General features: G+C 35.6%; 1 protein-coding gene across 1 annotated transcript; it reads left to right on the forward strand.

Annotated features, from left to right (window-relative positions):
* The first annotated feature begins 232 nt into the window (after positions 1 to 232).
* Positions 233 to 19,231, forward strand: LOC139134082 (uncharacterized). The gene is made up of 8 exons (XM_070700984.1): positions 233 to 351; positions 1,432 to 1,661; positions 3,141 to 3,291; positions 3,663 to 3,788; positions 10,965 to 13,577; positions 13,983 to 14,093; positions 15,331 to 15,462; positions 16,460 to 19,231. The coding sequence occupies exons 1-8, from the start codon at positions 273 to 275 to the stop codon at positions 16,579 to 16,581; spliced, it is 3,564 nt and encodes a 1,187-aa protein (XP_070557085.1). The 5' UTR covers positions 233 to 272; the 3' UTR covers positions 16,582 to 19,231.
* The last annotated feature ends 1,116 nt before the right edge of the window (positions 19,232 to 20,347 follow it).

A 20,347-nucleotide genomic window follows, 5' to 3' on the forward strand; every position in this document is an offset into this window, starting at 1 on the left:
TAGTACTGGGCGATCATAGTAGTCGCTCGTCTTCTAAATTTTGTTTCACATAAAAGCCGTTGAAAAGTTTGATTACACAGCTTTTGATACCTGTGCGTATCATTTCAGAAGGCAAACAATATTTTAGCTATGAAAGAGTTCAAACTTCCGAAAAAGTAGCCGGCGAAATCGTGAGAGTAACCGGTCAATTTCGCCGGCTGCCGGCTCTTAATGAAACCCCTGCTGTAGATTGTCTAAATTTTGCAGATACCATTGGTCTGAGACAAAAAGCTATGTCATTGAAACCAGACCAGCAAGTCCCACTTGATGAATATGAAGGTAACACCAGTCAAACTTCAGCCAGTGAACAAGGTAAGTCCAGACATATTGGTAATATCAAATATGACAAACGTCAAGACGTCTTCAAGCTTTTACAAGTTCTCTCTGTGAATCAAGCTTGATCTTTAATTAAACTGAGTGAACTTTCCTTGAGATTCATTTCAAATTGTTGCTTAAATTGTCACAATCTAGCAGTGCATGAAAATCATTTTTTATTCATAGCAGGGAAAGGAAAAACTGTATACAGCGTAGTGACCTAGAAAACTGTGAAAACTGAAATGAGATGATATTATCATAATAATTTGCAAATTCCACTTGGGTCAATACCCTGGTAAATTTTACCTGGTTCCCAAGTTATGCTACCAGCGTTCCCTTTGCTATTATCAATGCAAATGTAAGACATAAGGTGGTGATTTTGTCCCAGGGGTTTCCAAACTGTTTTCATAACTCCCCAAATCAAAGCAACAACACTACAAGATTTACCAAATCATGGCATCCTATGAATGTTTGACAGGTAGTAGCAGTGGTATGCATATTCATTATTCCTTCTGGTGTGGTTTTTGACAAATGATAAAACACATCAATGTAATTTTTTTATGTATCCTCATAGGCCTCTTTGCTTGGTAGTCATGGAGTAAACTTTCAAAATAATTTTATCATATGTTATGTAATGGTATGCACATATTGACCTTATAAGGGTAGCAGTATGCATTTGTTTCTCCTATTATTGATGAAATGGTACATTATACCATGTATATGACTGTAAATTTATGAATCAAGACAGAGTTTGGATGAGGTGCGTTACAAAGCTACTCTTTAAAGTTTATTTGGTTACATGAACCTATGCACAATTGTTCTTAGAAATGTTCATTAAACCAATATTTTGAATAGTTTATGCAAATGTTATTATCTATTTATTTATTTACTTGCATCATCATCGTGCACCAGCTACTTTCAAATGAGAAATGTTTTGTTTAAACACTATTATTATGGAGATTTTCACTTAAAATATGTAAAAGCAATAGTCAAAGTAGAGATGAGTAGGTCATGAGTTAGCCAACTGATATAATCCGATGTGAATAAAGCTTAATCTTTCATTGTTTTTCATTTCAGAATCTTGTTTATATAGTGATCACAATGGATGTCTATCCCCTGGACAGCAGTCAGGGGATACGAAATGTTCTGATGCTATGCCAACCCAACAATGTCAAACTCTTACAACAAACTTTGGGATTGAAATGTCGGCTATCCTCAAATCTGGGACAACATCGGAGAGGATTTGTAGGTCACAAAAGGTTGATCCGGATGATAGCAAAACGGATACTGGTGACTTCAACGCAGAGGTAAGTTAGTGTATGTTGTCAAAAACTTGGTTTCAATATCTTTGTGGTAAATGAAAATGTTAGGTTTTCATGATAATGCTCATCATATAACGCTCATTCTTAGGAATAAAAGTAACACTTCTTTTGTTGCCTTACTTGAAGAGGTTGGTAGAACTCCAATCTTTATTTTTACATAAGTTTCAATACATAAAGTGGTGTGAATTATTCTGGTAAATGGAAAAAGCTTTTTTATAGTTCATTAAATATAGATGTGGATAGATGTTGATTTACTAAACTACTTTAGAACAGAGCAGATAAAGTCTGTTTCAGCAGATAACTTTACTACAGATACCCTCCAGAGCAATGTTTCAATTGCTCGGCAAGTCTAACAATGGCTCTAAATAACCCTACTGATTATTATATTATCAAGTTGTCTGGATCATCCTGCCATTACAATGGCCAAAACTACAGTGTTTATAAAAGCTTTGTGTGAACAACAGGTCATTTTTACTCACAATTTTATTAATCGCGTTACCAGTATTTTTTTAGTCATGAGGAATAAGACAATATCATGTACCTATAGACAGTATTACTACAGTGATTCCTAGACATTTGAAAAGAACAATAAGGGATAATATAGAAGTACTGCAAGTTTGTATATTATGCTTTTTACCAGAGTGAGGAGCAGTGATTTGCAAATCATATAAAAATTACTTCTTCAAAAATTTTTCAGGAAAAATAAGAATCTTACACTTACAGCAGTAAGAAAATGGTGTGAAAAGATTTGAATAAGGAGAAACAGACACATTCAATATATATTCTTGAAATTTCATATTTTAAGTTGCCAACGATTTTTCCCTCAGAAATTAAAAGATTTAAATTTTTACATAGGATTATTCTGACAAAGGTTTCTTTTTTTCTCAGAAACCTTCCTGATTCTGAACTTTCTACTTTTTGTTAAGGAGAAACAGAACAATAGTCTAAGAACATTTATTTTATGAGTGTTCAGTTACTCCACTGTGATATAATTTACTTGATAACAAATGCGATGTGGAATCTTCAGTGACTTAGATGAAGTTGACATCTTGCTTGGTAACACAGAGCTCAAAGATAGTGAAAATTATTCACTTATATTTACAAAAAGATAAAGTTTTCAATGCAAAAGATAAAGTTTTCAATGCAAATGCCACAAAAGTTTACAGAGACAAATTTTAGTGATGTATCATAAGTTGAAATATAAATGTGAGTGTGAATGTAAAATTGCAATGATGACAAATTTCAGAGGAGTTTGGACTGTCTTGTTGCTATTTTGTAACTTTTCTTTGTCTGTTTTTTTTTTTTTCAATAAAAAGCTTGCTTATAAAAAAAAACAACAACAAGGTATCCATAGACTATAGGTAAAATACATGACAGTTTCATTTTGCAATATTTTAAACAACATGATCCTTGCTGTCATCTTCCACCTTCAGCAGTCAGTGTGTTATTATATCATTTCTATAGGATAATAATTCAGTACACAGTGTACTTGCTGGTGTGAAAGATACTGAAACACAGGCAGATAAGGAAATGCAGACACTGACGGAAAGGACTATCATTCGAGACAAAGAAGAAGCCATTGTTAAGACTGAAAAGTTAGGTGAAAATGTCCAAGGTAAAATCTCACAGTTGTTTTTTAATTCATTAACAACACTACTATGTAAAATTTTTATCTCTCTCAGAAATTTTTAATATATTTTCTTCTCACTTTACATCAATATTTTACATGAAAAAATAAGTACATTGTAAATCATTGTTAATATCCCATGTGTTATTTTTTCTTGAAACAAAAGAAAAATGATTGAAGATTTTACTGATGTGCTAAATTTTTTAACCTTACACTAACCTGCTGTATTTCCATTAGCAATGACTATGTGTCAGAACTTCTCATATGATGCCATATCTAAATCTTAGTTCTAACGTACTATGTTTGAAGATGACTTTTTGTTTTATGGTTTGATTGAACTTTCTATTTTGTTCGAACAGAGAATGGGAAGATTGGTGTGAACCTCCATGAAGATGAGAAAAACTATGGTTCAAATGTGACCTGTTGGCCACCTCTTGGTGTCAAAGATGATTCGCTCTTTGAAAAGATTCACCATGATCCCAAAGGTAAACATCCAATCTTTGAAATATCATTATTATAAACAAATATACACACAGTGTGAATGTATTTCACACAGAATGTATACTTGTTAAAAATATCGCAGAGAAGAAATTAAAATATTTCAAAATGAAAAGTTACTGGAAGGTACAAAAACGTAATTTCTGTATTCAATTTACAGATATGGATGATGCAGTTTGTGTCCTTTTTTTCTGTACACAACAGAATTAAATTGTTTTGAGCAGCTAAAATATCAAAAGATAATAAAAGTTGATATTTTAGCATTTATTCATTGACTCCCAAGCATGTTATTTTCAGTACAGTAATGAACAAGATGTTTTGCATAAGAGCTTTCAAGTGATGTACAAGTACAAAATAACACAGCAGCTACCGCACTGATATGTTTTCACAGGTTTTCATCTTTGGTGTTTTTCTTATTCATGCATATAAAGGAATTTCCGTAAAGACCCTATCAAATTAACCACTCTATTAATTCAACCACCCAATTTTTTTCTCAAAACGTAATTTTATTTTACCCTATCAGTTTGACCACTGATGGAAATTGGGACTTTCTCAATCTCTAATAATTCAACCAACCAATCATTACAAGCTGTTTTGAACATTTTATTTTCAATACACAGAACAATACAATGTACATAACAGAATGTCTAAGTTTGGACTTCAGGAAAGTACCCTTGATATGTGTCAAGCATCCAAGATGGTATGCATATCACTTATGAACTGTCAAAAAAATGAAATCCCTAATAATTCAACCACTAAAATTATTTTGGCTTTGTTAATTTTCTAATAATTGGACAATTTAAAGTTGTAATTATTGTTATGTAGGTCATTTACCCCACACTCATCATGACCTGAGTTCAATTAGTCTAGAACATTCTCAAGGTCACTGCCCTTAATGACCTCACAACCTTGAATTCAATTAGTCATGTTTGGAATGTTCTGGAAAGTTGATTAGTTGTGTAAGGGAGATAATTTTAGAACAGTAATTAGCATGTCAATAAAAGTTCTAGATTGTTCTTATATGCCTTTATAAAAGGGACGTGCACAGCTTCCAGTCAGACTTTTGGGATCGTGTCTCTTGTGTGTTACTAAACTCCAGCAGTAGTCATTCTCAAGACTTTTCAAGACCTTCACTGTCAACGCTGGATTTATACTGTGGTCTTTGTGCAGCTTCAAGCCTGCAAGCCAAAGGACTGTTCATTCATCCGACTGACTGTTACAACTCTGAGACTGGAGCTTTGCCGTCCCAGCTGAGATAAGTAGTCTGTACACTTTTAAAGCTTGTACTCTGTCCCTAACTTAGCAATTAGTTTTGTTTTCGTAATAAATTTTGTTTAAACGTAAACTGCTGAGTTCACCCTTTTGTTCGTTTTCTCTGCACGTAAACAAATTGGGGGCTCGTCCGGATACGAATATTTTGAGCCGTTTGACAACATTTTGACAGCCTTTTCAAAACTACTGTATACTGTGAACTCAGCGAAATTCAATCATGGCGGAATTCAAGCCAGACGAATTTATGGATGACGAATTTGGATGACCTTGATCAGGACACATTTAATTCCCTCAGAAAAGACAACCTCATAGCACTGGCCAATTTCCTTAAAGTAGATGTCAAAAGATCTATGCGCAAGCGAGAAATACAGTTCAAGATTGCAAAACATTTAGTTAATTCTGGCCATTTTGAGGAGTCTGCCTTAAAAGATTATGAGCCTGAGTCTTCCTTCGAACTCAAAAAATTGGAATTAGAAATACAGGCAGATTTCGAGCTAAAAAAATTGGCATTAGAAAAAGAAAAAGAATTACAAATGAAAGAAAAGAATTACAAATGGAAAAGGAGAGACAGGCATTAGAAAAAGAAAAAATACAAATGCAGTTAGAAATGGAAGAAAGACAGAAAGAGAGGGATTGGAAATGAAAGAAAAAGAATTGCAAATGGAAGAAAGACAAAGGGAGAAAGAAAGAGAGGAAAAAGAAAAGGAAAGAGAATTAGCAGAACACCGACTGCAGTTAGAAATGAGACGTTTAGAGCTTGGACAGTCAGGAAAATTCTTCCCTTCAGACAAGTTTGACATCACTAAGCATTTCAGGTTAGTTCCCCCTTTCCAAGAAAAGGATGTTGATAAATATTTCCTTCATTTTGAGAAAATTGCTCAGAGTCTGAATTGGCCTAAGGAGTCCTGGTCTATGCTTTTGCAGAGTGCTTTGGTGGGTAAAGCCAGAGAAATTTACATTCAGTTGTCAGTAGAGCAGGCTTCAAATTATGATTCTGTGAAGGAATTAATTCTCAAGGGCTATGAGTTGGTGCCTGAAGCTTACCGTCAGAAATTTAGGGATTGTGAGAAGGCGAAAGATCAAACTTATGTGAATTTGCTCGAACAAAAGAACAACTGTTTGATCGTTGGTGTTCTTCTGAAAAGGTCAGTCAGAATTATGACAAATTACGACAGCTTGTTTTGATTGAGGAATTTAAGAGGTGCATTCGGAGTGACATCAAGACGTTTATCAATGAACAAAAGGCAGATACATTGGAGGTTGCTGCACGTTGGCCGATGATTATTCATTGACCACAAATCTTCATTTCTCAGCAAACCATCCCAGTCCTTTTCATACAGAAACAATGCAGGTAAATTTAACTCGTCCTTTTCATCCAAGAATTTTTCAAAGGAGAGTAGAAAATCAAATGACAGCAGTTCACAGAGTTCAAGTAACACTCCCACATCATCAGATCCCAAGTCTCAATCTCCTTCTGACAAACAGTTCGGTACACTTTCTTGTAATTATTGTAAGAAAGACGGCCATTTAATGTCAGAGTGTTTCAAATTGAAAAGAAAACGTGAAGGTCAAAGTGGTCAAAGTGGATCTAAGCCCACCGGCTTTATTTCTTCATCAACTCAATTAGAGTCTAATAATGTGTGCAACACATTTTCTGAGGTTAAACCCCTCTTATCCCCAATTAATGAGGTCAAGGTCAATTCTTCTCAAGATAGCATTATGGGTATTTTCGAACCATTTATTCACGATGGTTTTATATCACTTTCTAGTGATTTTCTTCCGCTACCCCTGTCAAAATTTTAAGAGATACCGGGGCTTCCCAGTCTCTTTTGTTGGCAGATACCCTGCCGTTTTCTGAAAAGTCATTTTCAGGTTCTAAAGTTCTTATTAAGGGGGTAGATTGTAATGACTACATTCCTGTTCCTCTCCATAATGTCTATTTGTCTTCGGACTTTGTTTCTGGACCTGTGACTTTAGGTATTAGGCCTTTTTTGCCTTTTGAAGGGATTCACCTTCTTCTTGGAAACGACCTTGCTGGGGACAAGGTCATTACTAATCCACTGTGACTGATAATCCTAGTTTAGATCAGGATCCAGAGCCAATTGAACAAGAGATACCCGATTTATTTCCTTCGTGTGCAATTACTCGAGCCATGTCAAAGAAAACTTCGAGAATCAAAATACTCTCAAGAATAATGTCACAGATGTTGACTTAAATGACACCTTTCTCAGTCAGGTGTTTGACACGGATCATTCCGTTATCCCTCGTGGATTTGAAACTTCCAGTAAAACTTCTGCTGACCAAAGTCAGACATTTTCTAGATCAAATCTCATTGCAGAACAACACAAAGACCCAGATATTTTGTCTTTGTTTGACAGGGTAGATGATGAAGATAAAACTTCAGATAGCTCTGTTTCCTATTATACAAAATCTGGTATTCTCATGCGTAAATGGAGACCTCCAGACGTTTTGGTTGATGACGATTGGGCTATAAAACATCAAATTGTGGTTCCAAAACCCTACCGTGCTGAAATATTGCGCCTGGCCCATGAAACGCCCTGGGCTGGTCACTTAGGAGTCAGGAAAACTTATCATAAAATTCTCAGTCACTTTTATTGGCCTAATCTCAGGCAGGATGTAGCACATTTCTGTAAAACTTGTCACACATGTCAAATGGTAGGAAAGCCAAATCAGACCATTCCAAAGGCCCTTTACAGCCAATTCCTGCATTTCAAGAACCATTTAGTAGGATTCTAATAGACTGTGTTGGGCCCCTACCAAAAACAAGATCAGGAAATGAGTACATGCTGACAATAATGTGTACATCAACTCGGTTCCCAGAAGCCATACCACTGAGAAATATAAAGACAAAGACTATAGTGAGAGCTTTAGTCAAATTTTTCACTTTATTTGGCCTCCCTAAATGTGTCCAGTCCGATCAAGGCTCCAACTTTATGTCTGGTATTTTTCAACAAGTAATGGATCAGCTAGGCATTAAACAGTATAGGTCATCCGCCTATCATCCAGAAAGTCAGGGTGCTCTTGAGCGATTTCATCAAACTTTGAAAAACATGATTAGGACCTACTGTTTTGACACAGAGAAGCAGTGGGATGAAGGAATTCATTTTCTGCTCTTTGCTGTTAGAGAGTCAATTCAGGAGTCTCTTGGTTTTAGCCCATTTGAGCTTGTATTTGGACATACAGTCCGTGGCCCACTTAAGCTCGTTTAAAGAGAAATTCCTATCAGACGATGATGATTGTCTGAATATTTGCAATATGTGTCAGATTTTCGTACAAAACTCTCTAAAGCATGTGAATTAGCCAGAGAAAATCTTGAGTCATCTCAGCAGTCAATGAAAACCAAATATGATAAAAGCACCTCAAAACGGAAGTTTGAACCAGGTCAAAAGGTTCTTGTTCTACTTCAATTCTTGGCAAACCACTCCATGCTCGTTACTTTGGGCCATACCTAATTGATAAGAAATTGAGTGATTTAAATTACATCATAATAACACCTGACAGGCGAAAACAAAAACAGCTATGTCACATAAATATGCTTAAGCCATATTTGGATAGGGATAATCCTACTATAACTCAGCCTGTCAGTGCAGTCAGTTCAAACCATTATGAAGATAGTGATACTGAAACTGACTTGAGTGAAAATACTCTAAACTCAAAGCTGGGCTCGGTCAAGCTTCAGAACTCAGAAATCCTGGAGAAGCTGGAGTCTACAAAGTTGGCACACCTCCAGCCAGAACAACAACAACAGGTGAAAGAACTGCTCCACGAATATAAAACACTGTTTCAAGATGTTCCAACGAGGACAAACGTCATCTATCACGACGTTGATGTTGGGGACAGTAAGCCTGTAAAACAACATCCATACAGACTGAATCCAACAAAGCAAAATATCTCCAGGAAGAAGTCAAATACCTGCTGGACAATGACTTTATTGAACCCAGTAAAAGTAACTGGAGTTCGCCGTGCATACTTGTTCCCAAATCAGATCACAGTTATCGTATGTGCACGGACTTTAGGAAGGTCAACACTTTAACAAAGACAGACACTTTCCCAATCCCGAGGATTGATGACTGCATCGACCGAGTGGGAAAAGCCAAGTATGTGACAAAATTTGACCTACTGAAGGGATTTTGGCAAGTCCCTCTGACGGATCGTGCTCGTGAAATATCCGCCTTTGTTACACCAGACGGATTGTTCCAGTACAAGGTGATGCCATTCGGAATGAAGAACTCTCCGGCAACGTTCCAACGGATGATCAACGACGTCATATCCGGGCTAGACGGATGTGCAGCTTACGTTGACGACGTCGTCCTGTATAGTGACACCTGGGAGGAACACATCAAGCTCATGCGGAAGTTCTTTGAGAGACTGAGTAAAGCAATGTTGACTGTCAACCTTGCCAAATCTGAGTTTGGTTGGGCAAGGGTAACTTACCTCGGACATACTGTAGGACAGGGTGAGGTAAAACCTGTTGATGCCAAAATCAGTGCCATTTCAAGTTTTCCCATACCAAACTGCAAACGACAACTGATGCGCTTTCTCGGTATGGCTGGTTACTACAGAAAATTCTGTCCAAATTTCTCCACAATTACTGAGCCTTTGACTAACTTACTTAAAAAGAAAGTAAAGTTTGTTTGGTCAGAGCAATGCCAACAGGCATTTGATACACTTAAAGCCATACTGCAAAGTGCCCCAGTGTTGTCTGCACCAGATTTCACTTTGCCATTCAAATTAGCTGTAGATGCTAGTGATACGGCTGCTGGTGCTGTTTTATTGCAAGAGGATAGTCATGGTATAGATCATCCTGTTTGCTATTTTTCACGCAAATTTAACAAATCCCAGAGAAACTACTCTACAATTGAAAAAGAGTGTTTATCTGATATTAGCTTTACAGCATTTTGAAGTTTATGTTACTTCTTCAAATCAGCCAATAGTGGTTCATATTGATCACAACCCTCTTGTTTTTCTGCAGAAATTAAAGGCAAAAATCAGAGATTGCTAAGATGGAGTTTAATGTTACAGGAGTTTAATCTTGACATTAGACATATCAAAGGCAGAGACAATTTAATTGCCAGACTGTCTCTCTCGTATTTAGAGTTATTGTTGTTCACTTTCAAGAAATTTTACTTTAGAGTACAACAAAATTTGAGTACTTAAATCCTTTTCAAGATTACATTTCTAAAAGAAAGATTTTTCTTTGAAAAATTTTCTTTTTTGAAGAGGGGGTGTGTTATGTAGGTCATTTACCCCACACTCATCATGACCTGAGTTCAATTAGTCTAGAACATTCTCAAGGTCACTGCCCTTGATGACCTCACAACCTTGAATTCAATTAGTCATGTTTGGAATGTTCTGGAAAGTTGATTAGTTGTGTAAGGGAGATAATTTTAGAACAGTAATTAGCATGTCAATAAAAGTTCTAGATTGTTCTTATATGCCTTTATAAAAGGGACGTGCACAGCTTCCAGTCAGACTTTGGGATCGTGTCTCTTGTGTGTTACTAAACTCCAGCAGTAGTCATTCTCAAGACTTTTCAAGACCTTCACTGTCAACGCTGGATTTATACTGTGGTCTTTGTGCAGCTTCAAGCCTGCAAGCCAAAGGACTGTTCATTCATCCGACTGACTGTTACAACTCTGAGACTGGAGCTTTGCCGTCCCAGCTGAGATAAGTAGTCTGTACACTTTTAAAGCTTGTACTCTGTCCCTAACTTAGCAATTAGTTTTGTTTTCGTAATAAATTTTGTTTAAACGGAAACTGCTGAGTTCACCTTTTGTTCGTTTCTCTGCACGTAACATTATATTTTTTTTGTTGAATTGATATGATTTTTATGGTACTTGCATGCACAGTAATGTCTTGTTATTTAATAGAAAGGGTAGGTACTTTACCAAGCTTGCAAGAGATGGCTGCAGTTGTATGCATGCAGAATGATGTGTTGCTCATTGATGAGGTGAAGTCAGACAGCAAGGACTACAACAAACTGCAAGAAACAAACACTGAATTTCAAAGCACTGATGGTCTTCAACTCAAAAGTTGCCTGAAGAAGTTGGAAGGAGATGGCATTGTTCCAGACAAGAGAAGTGTTTTTGACAATTCCCCTCACATTCACTTTGGATCTCCACTGGCTGAGACCATACAATATGAAGTTAGTCAGTCCACTTTGGATGACACTGAAGAAATCCTGAGCCAAGACTTCAATGATTTCATGGAACATTCAATATATGAAAACGATGAATATAAAACTTATAGTTACAATATTGATGGTATTAGAGTTAGACAACAGGAAATTGAAATAAAAGATGGTGAGGTTGCTCCAGTCCCAAATTTGTTTGAAGAGGATGACCATGGTTACTTGCTAAGTGACAGTGATGACTGTAAAAGCATGAATGGTAATCTTACCAGCTACTTGTCAAATGTTATGATAACATCTGCCATGAAACTGCTCTCGGAAAGGGAATCTGCAATGTACAGAGGTTGCTTCCGGAATGTTATTGATGGAAGTAACACTCGTGATGTTTCAGAGAAAAAGGAACATTCAATTGAGCAAACAGAAGGAGACAGGGATGTTATGAGTGTTGTAGAGGCAGTCATGGATACATTACTAGCGGATGTTGTGAAAAATGTCAGTAAGCAACAGTTTCCTACCACTGAGATGCCAATAGAATGCTGTAGAAATCAACCTGAAGATGAAAAAGTGTGCACTGAAGGTACAGTGGTAAATGGTACAACTGAGAAAAGAGTTGTCGTGGAACAGATACCATCCGTAGTGTACTCTCCTAATGATGACAGAGAAAACAATTTCTCAATGGAAGAACTGTTTTTCAGAATGGCTGGGGCTAAGCTTTTTCCACAAAAGACAGTCAACAGCAATGAGGATATCGACAAGGTTAGCCAATCAAAGACTGACATGGTAATCCTGGATGAAAATGGCTCAGAAATGAAGGCATGTAAAGATGACCAAGAAGATCAACCATCTCCAGAGAAGTCTGATTCAGTCAATACAGAAGCTTTGTGTTGCATCAAGAAAATGGATGACATTACTCCAGGAAAACTAGTCGAGCCAGATAATGTGATAGCTACCATTACTGAGATTTTTTCACCACCCAAGACTGACATAAATGTTGGAGAAATCAGTCCTGTCCTGTTAAATGACATCAAAGAGGATGAAAATACATCGTTTGAAATGTATAATGATCGTGACATTTCAGAAGAGGCAATGCATCGTGTGTGCAAGCTGTCACCACTCAATATAAATACCACTGATGTACACAAAGACTTGGATACGATTGATGGAGAAGAAGGGTTGACAGAAAAAAATATTACTGAAGTTTCCCATTCTGACCAGGATGGTACAAAGGAGAATGACTATTCAGTTGTGGACTTCCTGGGGCATCATGATTTTGTTGATTATAAACTATCCCTCCAAGCTGAAATCTTATATGCAACAGAAGAAATTGTGTTGTCCCTATTCCAGGAGTCACTCAACCACAATGAAAACACTAAACCAGAAGAGAATGAAATGTCTACCTCATGTGGCAGTGAAAACCACAGCAATCAATTCAGTAGCTCACAAGATGGATGCAAGGTTGATGCAAACTGTCAGCATGGCATAAATGAAGACAATTTCATTCACCAAGAAAAAAGTGAATCCACAGATATGCGCCATGACAACATCGACATCTGTAAAAGTCATGAAACTTTCTCAAATGATCAAGCTGAAATGTTGGATGCATTGCACCTGGAAATTTCTTGCAGTTCTGTGATAAATCAAGGAGTTGGAAGTTCAGAGCTCAAAGATACCACCATGGAAGAAACTATTGACAATCATAGGCAATCATATGACAACAATGCAGGAAAAGATGAACATTATAAGTCTATTTTATACCAACTAGAAGACAAAGAAGCTGATTTACCGGTAGAGAAATATGCTGATGCTGAGCGACCAGCATGTGTCCCTGATTCCATTCTCACGGACTTTGAAATACTATGTGAAGATGGTGAAGTTCATCAAGACAGATGTAATCATCCCCAGACAAGGAAAAGGAAAGCCTGTGAAAGTAACCAAGGAGTAAGAAATGACATCGGAATGCTGAGTCCTACACCTATCAAAGAAAGAAGTACTGTGCCTTGTGATGATCACGATGGTGTATTTGAAAAGAAACACAAATTTGATACCACTGAAAGATTGCAACAACAAAGATATCCAACTCAGGATTTTGATGATGAAGAACATATCATGTCAAAGGGAATGGGCAAAACAGTAGAGTCAATTAGGCTGAGTGAAAGTACCATAGTATCAAGGAATGAGAATGTGCAAGACCAGATCAGCCAAACTGATTTTCACTGTAAAATACCCTCTGTAACACAACAAGAGGTACATTTGACTGATACAACTAATTCAGATCAAGAAGTTCCAGAAGAAGAAACTGATAGTGAACTGGGTATTGGTGATGGAGAATCTCTCTATCAAGGCAGTTGTCTAGGTAAGTTAAGACAGTTGTCACTTGTAACAGAAGCAAACCCCATTCATTACTTGAGATAATTATAAATACACCTCTCTACTTAAAAGAGTCATGAAAGATTCCAATTTTTATATTAATTTTAGATTTTACTCTGCTGATTGCCAATTAATTACAATAACAATTTTGAACTTTCTGGGTGCTTGTTATAATTATGATGACATCATAACTGAGGATAAAGTGCATTTCTTGTCTATTTCATTGCTTTTCAAGTAATAGTCATTGTCCTTGGCCTCAACATGTAACATTTATAACAGTTGCTTTTTTCCAGTAACCATGCATTTATCCTGTGATAAATTAGTCTGATGAATAGACCGCACACTGTATAGTCAACAGTTTCTAATGAGGACATTTTCTCATTAAATACAGTTGATAAAGTCATTGGTGATTCAGATAGAGGAGAAGCAGTGACCACATGTAGTGATAGTGATTGCAGCAGTAGTGTACCCGAATTAGTGGAATCCCAACAGGAAAGAACAGGTAACAAAATCAGACAATTTGATGTTTTTTTCAGAAGAAGCCATACTTTCACTTTTGCATGTCATTATACTTTCTCTCTATTTGCTACTTTAAGATTTATTTTTGCTAAGTTATAATCAGCATAACCTGACAGCTCAAGTGGTGATTGACTTTGGCTGGCAACACTCAAACTGCCATTCGTGGTTGTTCTCCATGTACGCCCTCTAGTGGCCAATTTTATCGTGCATTTCCATGAACTTTAGTTTTTCTGTTCAGGCTGCTGTTCTTGTTATACCCTGATTACACATCACAAGGATCTGTCAAAAAGTTTTAATTTACAGAAATACCATCTCATGTGTCAACAAAATGGAAAAATACTCAAATATTTTACTGAAATGTTACAGTGAGGAAAGATCATTTGCTGTTAGCTCATCTAGGAGCCTATAAGCTGGCATGAGAGAACCCAATGTTAATGGTATCATTTCCTACACTGTTAACATAAGCATACTTGTAAAAAGTAGAATGAAGTAAAATTAGAAGTAGAATTCAGCAAGGGTTGAGTTTTGTACAGTTAATGAGCCTCCCTTTACTCTGCTGAAAGTTAATTTAAAATTTTCTGTGTATGATTATTTTTGTTCCTCATAGTGAGCCAGTGTGCTATGGCATCATCATGGTTGAAGTTGAATCAATTCTTATTCTTGTCTTTTCCTTTTGTAATGACATTAAACATTTTGATTAGTAAATCTATAGAGAAAATCTCAAAAGTATTTAGCAAGGTAAAATCCATAAGTAAAAGTGACATTTTATGTAAATTAAACTGACCATTGTCTAAAAACAGATGTTGTGTATCCCTGTTAGGTTATCTGAGCCATAAATTATTAAATGGTGTAGTTGCAATACATTCCTTAAAGAGACTTTAACCCTTTGAACCCAGCTCGGACAAAAATGTCCGCATGATATCATAGGGTACCTGGGGGTCAGGGTGCAAAGGGTTAAAGCATTGCATTTTGAATATTTAAAGGTTAACTTTTTTGATGCACCAAGCAGATTTTTATCAAAGTAAATTTTACTTCAAAATGGCACCCATAAATCTTTGCATGAAATTTTTGTGTTGAATGAAAAAGCGTGATAGTGAACTTCCTATTCTGTTGGAAAGTGAGAAGTCTATCTTCCTCACATATGTATCTAAGATAGATTAAATCCTATCAACTTGATTCTGTTGGTAACATTTATTATTTTTACAACATTTCAATATCAGGAATAGATGGCAGTAATTTACCGAAGACTTATTCATCCAATGTTTTCCCATGGAGAACTGGTCAGTGTAGTCTTTGGCAAAATTCAATATTTCCAAGTACACAAAGCAGTCACACATACTATACAAATCCTGGTAAGTTGTTTTTCTTTCCTACCAAACCCTTCTTACCAATGCTTATGAAGAAGAAGAGGAAATATTTTGTTTTGATTGTACTGACGTTTCACCGCCTTGTGTTTCTCAGTGTGAATTTTCTAGAAACATAACATTTTTTAACATTTTACTTTTAAAATGACAAGTGTTGGACAAAAACATGTACATTCTAGTTTTGAACCAAAAAAAAATCATTACAACACCAGATTGAATATATGAATAAATAAATAAATGTAAAAGAGAAAGAAAGATTGTTTCTAAGTTGATACTCTTAACTCTCCTCCAAAAAGGTTTGTGGAAAAACTTACAATTAGCAGGTGATATACTGTCTTTATCATAGGCAGCAAAACAGCCTCCTTTCTCTAAAACCATGATCTTATATCCCATGAAGAAATTTATAAAGCACATGCATGTATAATGATTTATCTTTGCAATTCTGTAATACAGTGTCTTTTTTTTGAAAAAGATAAATTTATTCCAACAAAGTGGCAAACAAAACAAATCTGCATAACTGTGAATGTGTTAAGCAAATGAACAAATAGATATTCCAGTCATATTCTCTCAATATAAATAGCGCCATCTAGTGTCCATCATTAAAATTCTTTCTGTATCAAGGTTTGACAAAATCATAAAGTTGGTGAAAAAACTTGCATTTTTCTTCCTTCTTTTCGATTGGGAACCGTAAACGTATAAATTTAGGAAGTTCATGTTCACATTCAAAGCATTTTTTAGCACTGGATGCTAGCGATGTGAAGATAGCTGAGTGACAAGATTTGTAACACATATACTTTCCTCAGAAAGCTTTTGCCAACTTACTTTTGAAGCTCTGAAGTTCATTTTTGAGTTGCACAGTTTCCATTTACAAATGAATAAGTCAGCAAAGCTCTTGTACATGAAAGAAATCTCGCCATTGTAAATACAGTGCCAGAGAAAATAATAAAAAACAATAAAGAGTACATCTTTGCACATATTTTCACAGATCCTAATGACGCTATACAGAGGGTTCGACCTCTGCCGAATCTAGGTGCCCAGAGGAGAGTTGGTTTATCCAGAAAGCAGAGAGTGAAATCCCTCCATCCATACATTAACAAGACATCTTAAAAGTTGGTCGAGTTGTATTCCTTGAAAGTAAATGTGAAAGCTCAGCACGTTAAAGACATCAAGAGACATCAGTATTGAGAAAACAAAGAGAAACCAAATAGTATATTCCAAGTTTAAGAAACAACATATTGCACTCACATTATTGATAAACTTTTTACGATATAAGTGACTGCAAAATTTGTTGAAACATTTGTCATAAATAATGTCAAACATGTTACCATATATAATTTTTCTATGTCGAAGGAATGTCAGACGACTTTGATATCCTTTCCTTCCTCAAGCTCAGTGCTCACTGACTCTTAGAAATGTTGGTATGTACAAATAAACATACACAACCTCGATAGATATATGTAAAAATGAAAATGATAATTATTTTTAGGTTTAACCAGAGATGGATCTGAACAATTTAAACATGTTCTGAATGGTCCTGAGTTCCTTTCACATGCAGATTAACCATAGACAGTTGAGTCTATGGTTTAACCAGTGCCATTTGAAAAGGAAAACTTGAACCACTTTAGTGTCCTAAGTGATTGTCCAGGCTGTCTTGGTCAATGCAAGGCTTTCTTGAAATTTCATGACACCAGCATTATGTGAGCATGCATGTTTAATGGGGAATACTTTCTTATGCTCAAGTAATACATTGTATCGGCTCAGAAATTATGGCACACCTGTTGTTTTAGAACAAGATTGAAGGTTGCAAGAGTTCATTGGATAGACAACCATTGTGTTGCAGAGGAATGTTGTTATTTCATGTAATTTTTATCATTCTGCAAATCAAATAAATAAAACATTTGATTTATGAAAAGTGCAATGGCAATATGTCATAAAGACAACTGTAAGTGGCTTTGGTTCTGTAAGAATTCATGTCAGGTTATTCTGATGTTTTGATGCAATATCCAGTATTTGTTAACATTTGTTCAAACTTCCTTGTCAAATTCATACCAAATGTAAAATGTTAGCTTCTAGTCAAGGTTCTGTGTATTTACAAGTACATGGCACTTAATGGAAAGTTGGAAACTAGCAAGACTTCGTGGCAACACATTTTGTACATTGTGTTAGCTCACAGATACATTTGGTCCTTTCAAAACCATATATGCCACCACACTTTATAAACACTTAGTTGAGTGTTGGTATTTCGTTGTTAAATTTAAATGAGAGAAAGTCTTTTTTTTTCATGAAGAATACACTGTAGTACTTAACTAATCTTAGAGGACAAATAGCACTTGAATTTTATAATTTGCAGTTTATTTGGTCATGTTGTCAAAGCTTACCCATTTTGTTTTAGTCAGCAAGTTGGTGTCATAGATATAGAAATAATGGACGACGCGCTGACCATTAACATTTATTTATGGGCAAGGGCAAAAGGAAAGCCAAAAATTAAAGCCTCGCCCATTAAAAATTTTTTGCTTTCCGGAGTCTGTTATTCCCATTATATTATCGACAAACCACAGAAAACCATCAAAATTTACGAAAATTTCCCTTGCGAACGACAACGTGGCCCCAGAACCTGTCAGTGAGTAGGTCGCATGCTGAAAACGTTTTGCAAATTCGGAATTTTTTTTGAAAAAAGTGTCTAAACTTGGCTCACAAGTGCTCCATTTTATTTTGTTATTGATTATTATGATCTTTGTACAAATCACAATTTTTGATTTAGCTGTAAAGTTACTATGTTTACGATATTATTCATATTTACAGGCATGCAAACAAACCAATTATACTGCGTATTTGTGGGCAGTCACGTGGTTCAGTTCAACCAATTAAAATGCAATGGACAGGGCATGGTAATATAATGTGCAATATACTTAGTTTGACCTTTGAAAACCACTCAACTTTATGAATATCTTGTTTTCTCTCATTCCCACATCATGTTATCATTATAGTATCTGAATAGGGCAATCCACCAACATTACAATGCTGGGCACGGCACTTTCCATGCTGCCAGTACCCTCCGCCATTTGAATGACAGTGTTCAGACAGATGAATGCATAAAAACAACATAAAGGTCATACAGCAGCCTTTATAATCAAACCAGTAATACAGAAATGTTCTGTTCATTCATAGCGCAAGTCATCTTTTTCCAGTATTTTCTTCTTGATACATGTATCTTTGTTGGTCAGAAAAGTTGCAGTGTGACTGTGAAGAGTACGGATACAGAATCAATTATTTATTTTCAAAGCTGTATAAAAAATATTACACTCCTTAAACGTTTTTCTGAATAGAAAATATTGAAAGTATTTAATAGAAGAAGAAAAAAGAGTATTTAAAAAATTTCTATCAATACAGTTTATAGGTTAAATTTTTAAGGCAATACGACCCAAAACACAAAATCTCTATTATTTATTTGAAAAGAAAGATATATTGTTGTCACGAGATTTTTAAAATTGATGTTTTACTGTTTTAAGATGTTCAAAAGTGTTGTTTTTTACTGAGCTTATTGATTGTCTTTATAGATTTTATACCTTTGAAATTAGATTGTTGTCACCAATGTTTTGACATATGCTCCAGAGTTATACACTGTCATATTTCATGGGCAGTTTTCCAAAAACTCACTGAAAAGCAGTGAAGTTAGTTATTTATTTAGGAGTTAATACTTTTTCTGATTCGACACGTCATTTTGACTGTCTCTCTGCAGAGGTGTCATATCATTGCACACATAACTAGCTTCACAGGATAAAGAATGAGTGATAGTAATTATATAAAGTTCAATGTATTCAAACTCTATTAACATTCCAAGTGCATTCTGTTGTTTTTCTCAGTTCATTTTTTGTAGTGTTTTCAGAATGGTGAGATATTGACAATAAAATCAGCTGTTAGAAGATAAACATACAGTACATGCTTTGTTTGTTTTGAGGGAGTCGGAGTCAGCTCTGATATGACAGTCATTTAATATGAAGGCCAAGGTCAAGGGTGACTCATATTTCCTGAGAGGAAACAATATGATGCTGATGACTAAATGTTTCCAGCTGACAGTATATCTACAGTTGAGAAGTATCATTTGGCACAGCAACAGAGACAACAAACACACATCTATTTTTTAGTTTTCAAGTACAATTGCCAGCATAGGCATTACTTAGACTTTCTTCTTCATCATATACAAAGTACAGTACATTGGCATAATTCAACTGTAAATTCATAAGTACCTGGATGAGGGTTATAAAACAGGCAGGCATAGTAACAGTCCCAAAAACCATAGATATACGTGTACAGTATGATTGTTTCATTGAAACCTCTGCCAATAACTTACGTAATTATTCATGATGAAGTCCCTTCAGAAGACATGTATCTGTATAGTCACTGTCAATGATGTAGTACCTACAGATGTTTCTCCATGATTTTAGTGAAGTTTTGTGTAGCAATCTGTACATGGCATTTTAATAAGCTGGAAAAGTATCTCAAAATCGTGCAGGGGTGTCTTTATGTTTTCTCTTCCCTTGATTAGATCTTTTCATTGGGTAAATTTCTATATTTTCAAGCTTTTGAAAGTGCTTACCCAGTAATACTATACTTGGAATGCCAATAAACTGGCAACATAACTTTTACAGCATACACATTAACTGTCATTGTCATATGAATTCTTTTATTATGTAATATGATATCACCAAAATACCCAAAGACTGTCCTCAATCTAGAAGTCGGTTTTTCTTGTCTTTATAGAATGTGACGCCAACATATTTTTTCAGATCTAGACATTTTTTCGGGTTTTTCACAAAATTTTGGTCAAAACTGTAGCCTATGGAAAGATATGTCAATTTGGTCCAAAACTTTC

Source organism: Ptychodera flava, chromosome 5 (assembly GCF_041260155.1).
Source record: "Ptychodera flava strain L36383 chromosome 5, AS_Pfla_20210202, whole genome shotgun sequence".
Taxonomy (NCBI): Eukaryota; Metazoa; Hemichordata; class Enteropneusta; family Ptychoderidae; genus Ptychodera; species Ptychodera flava.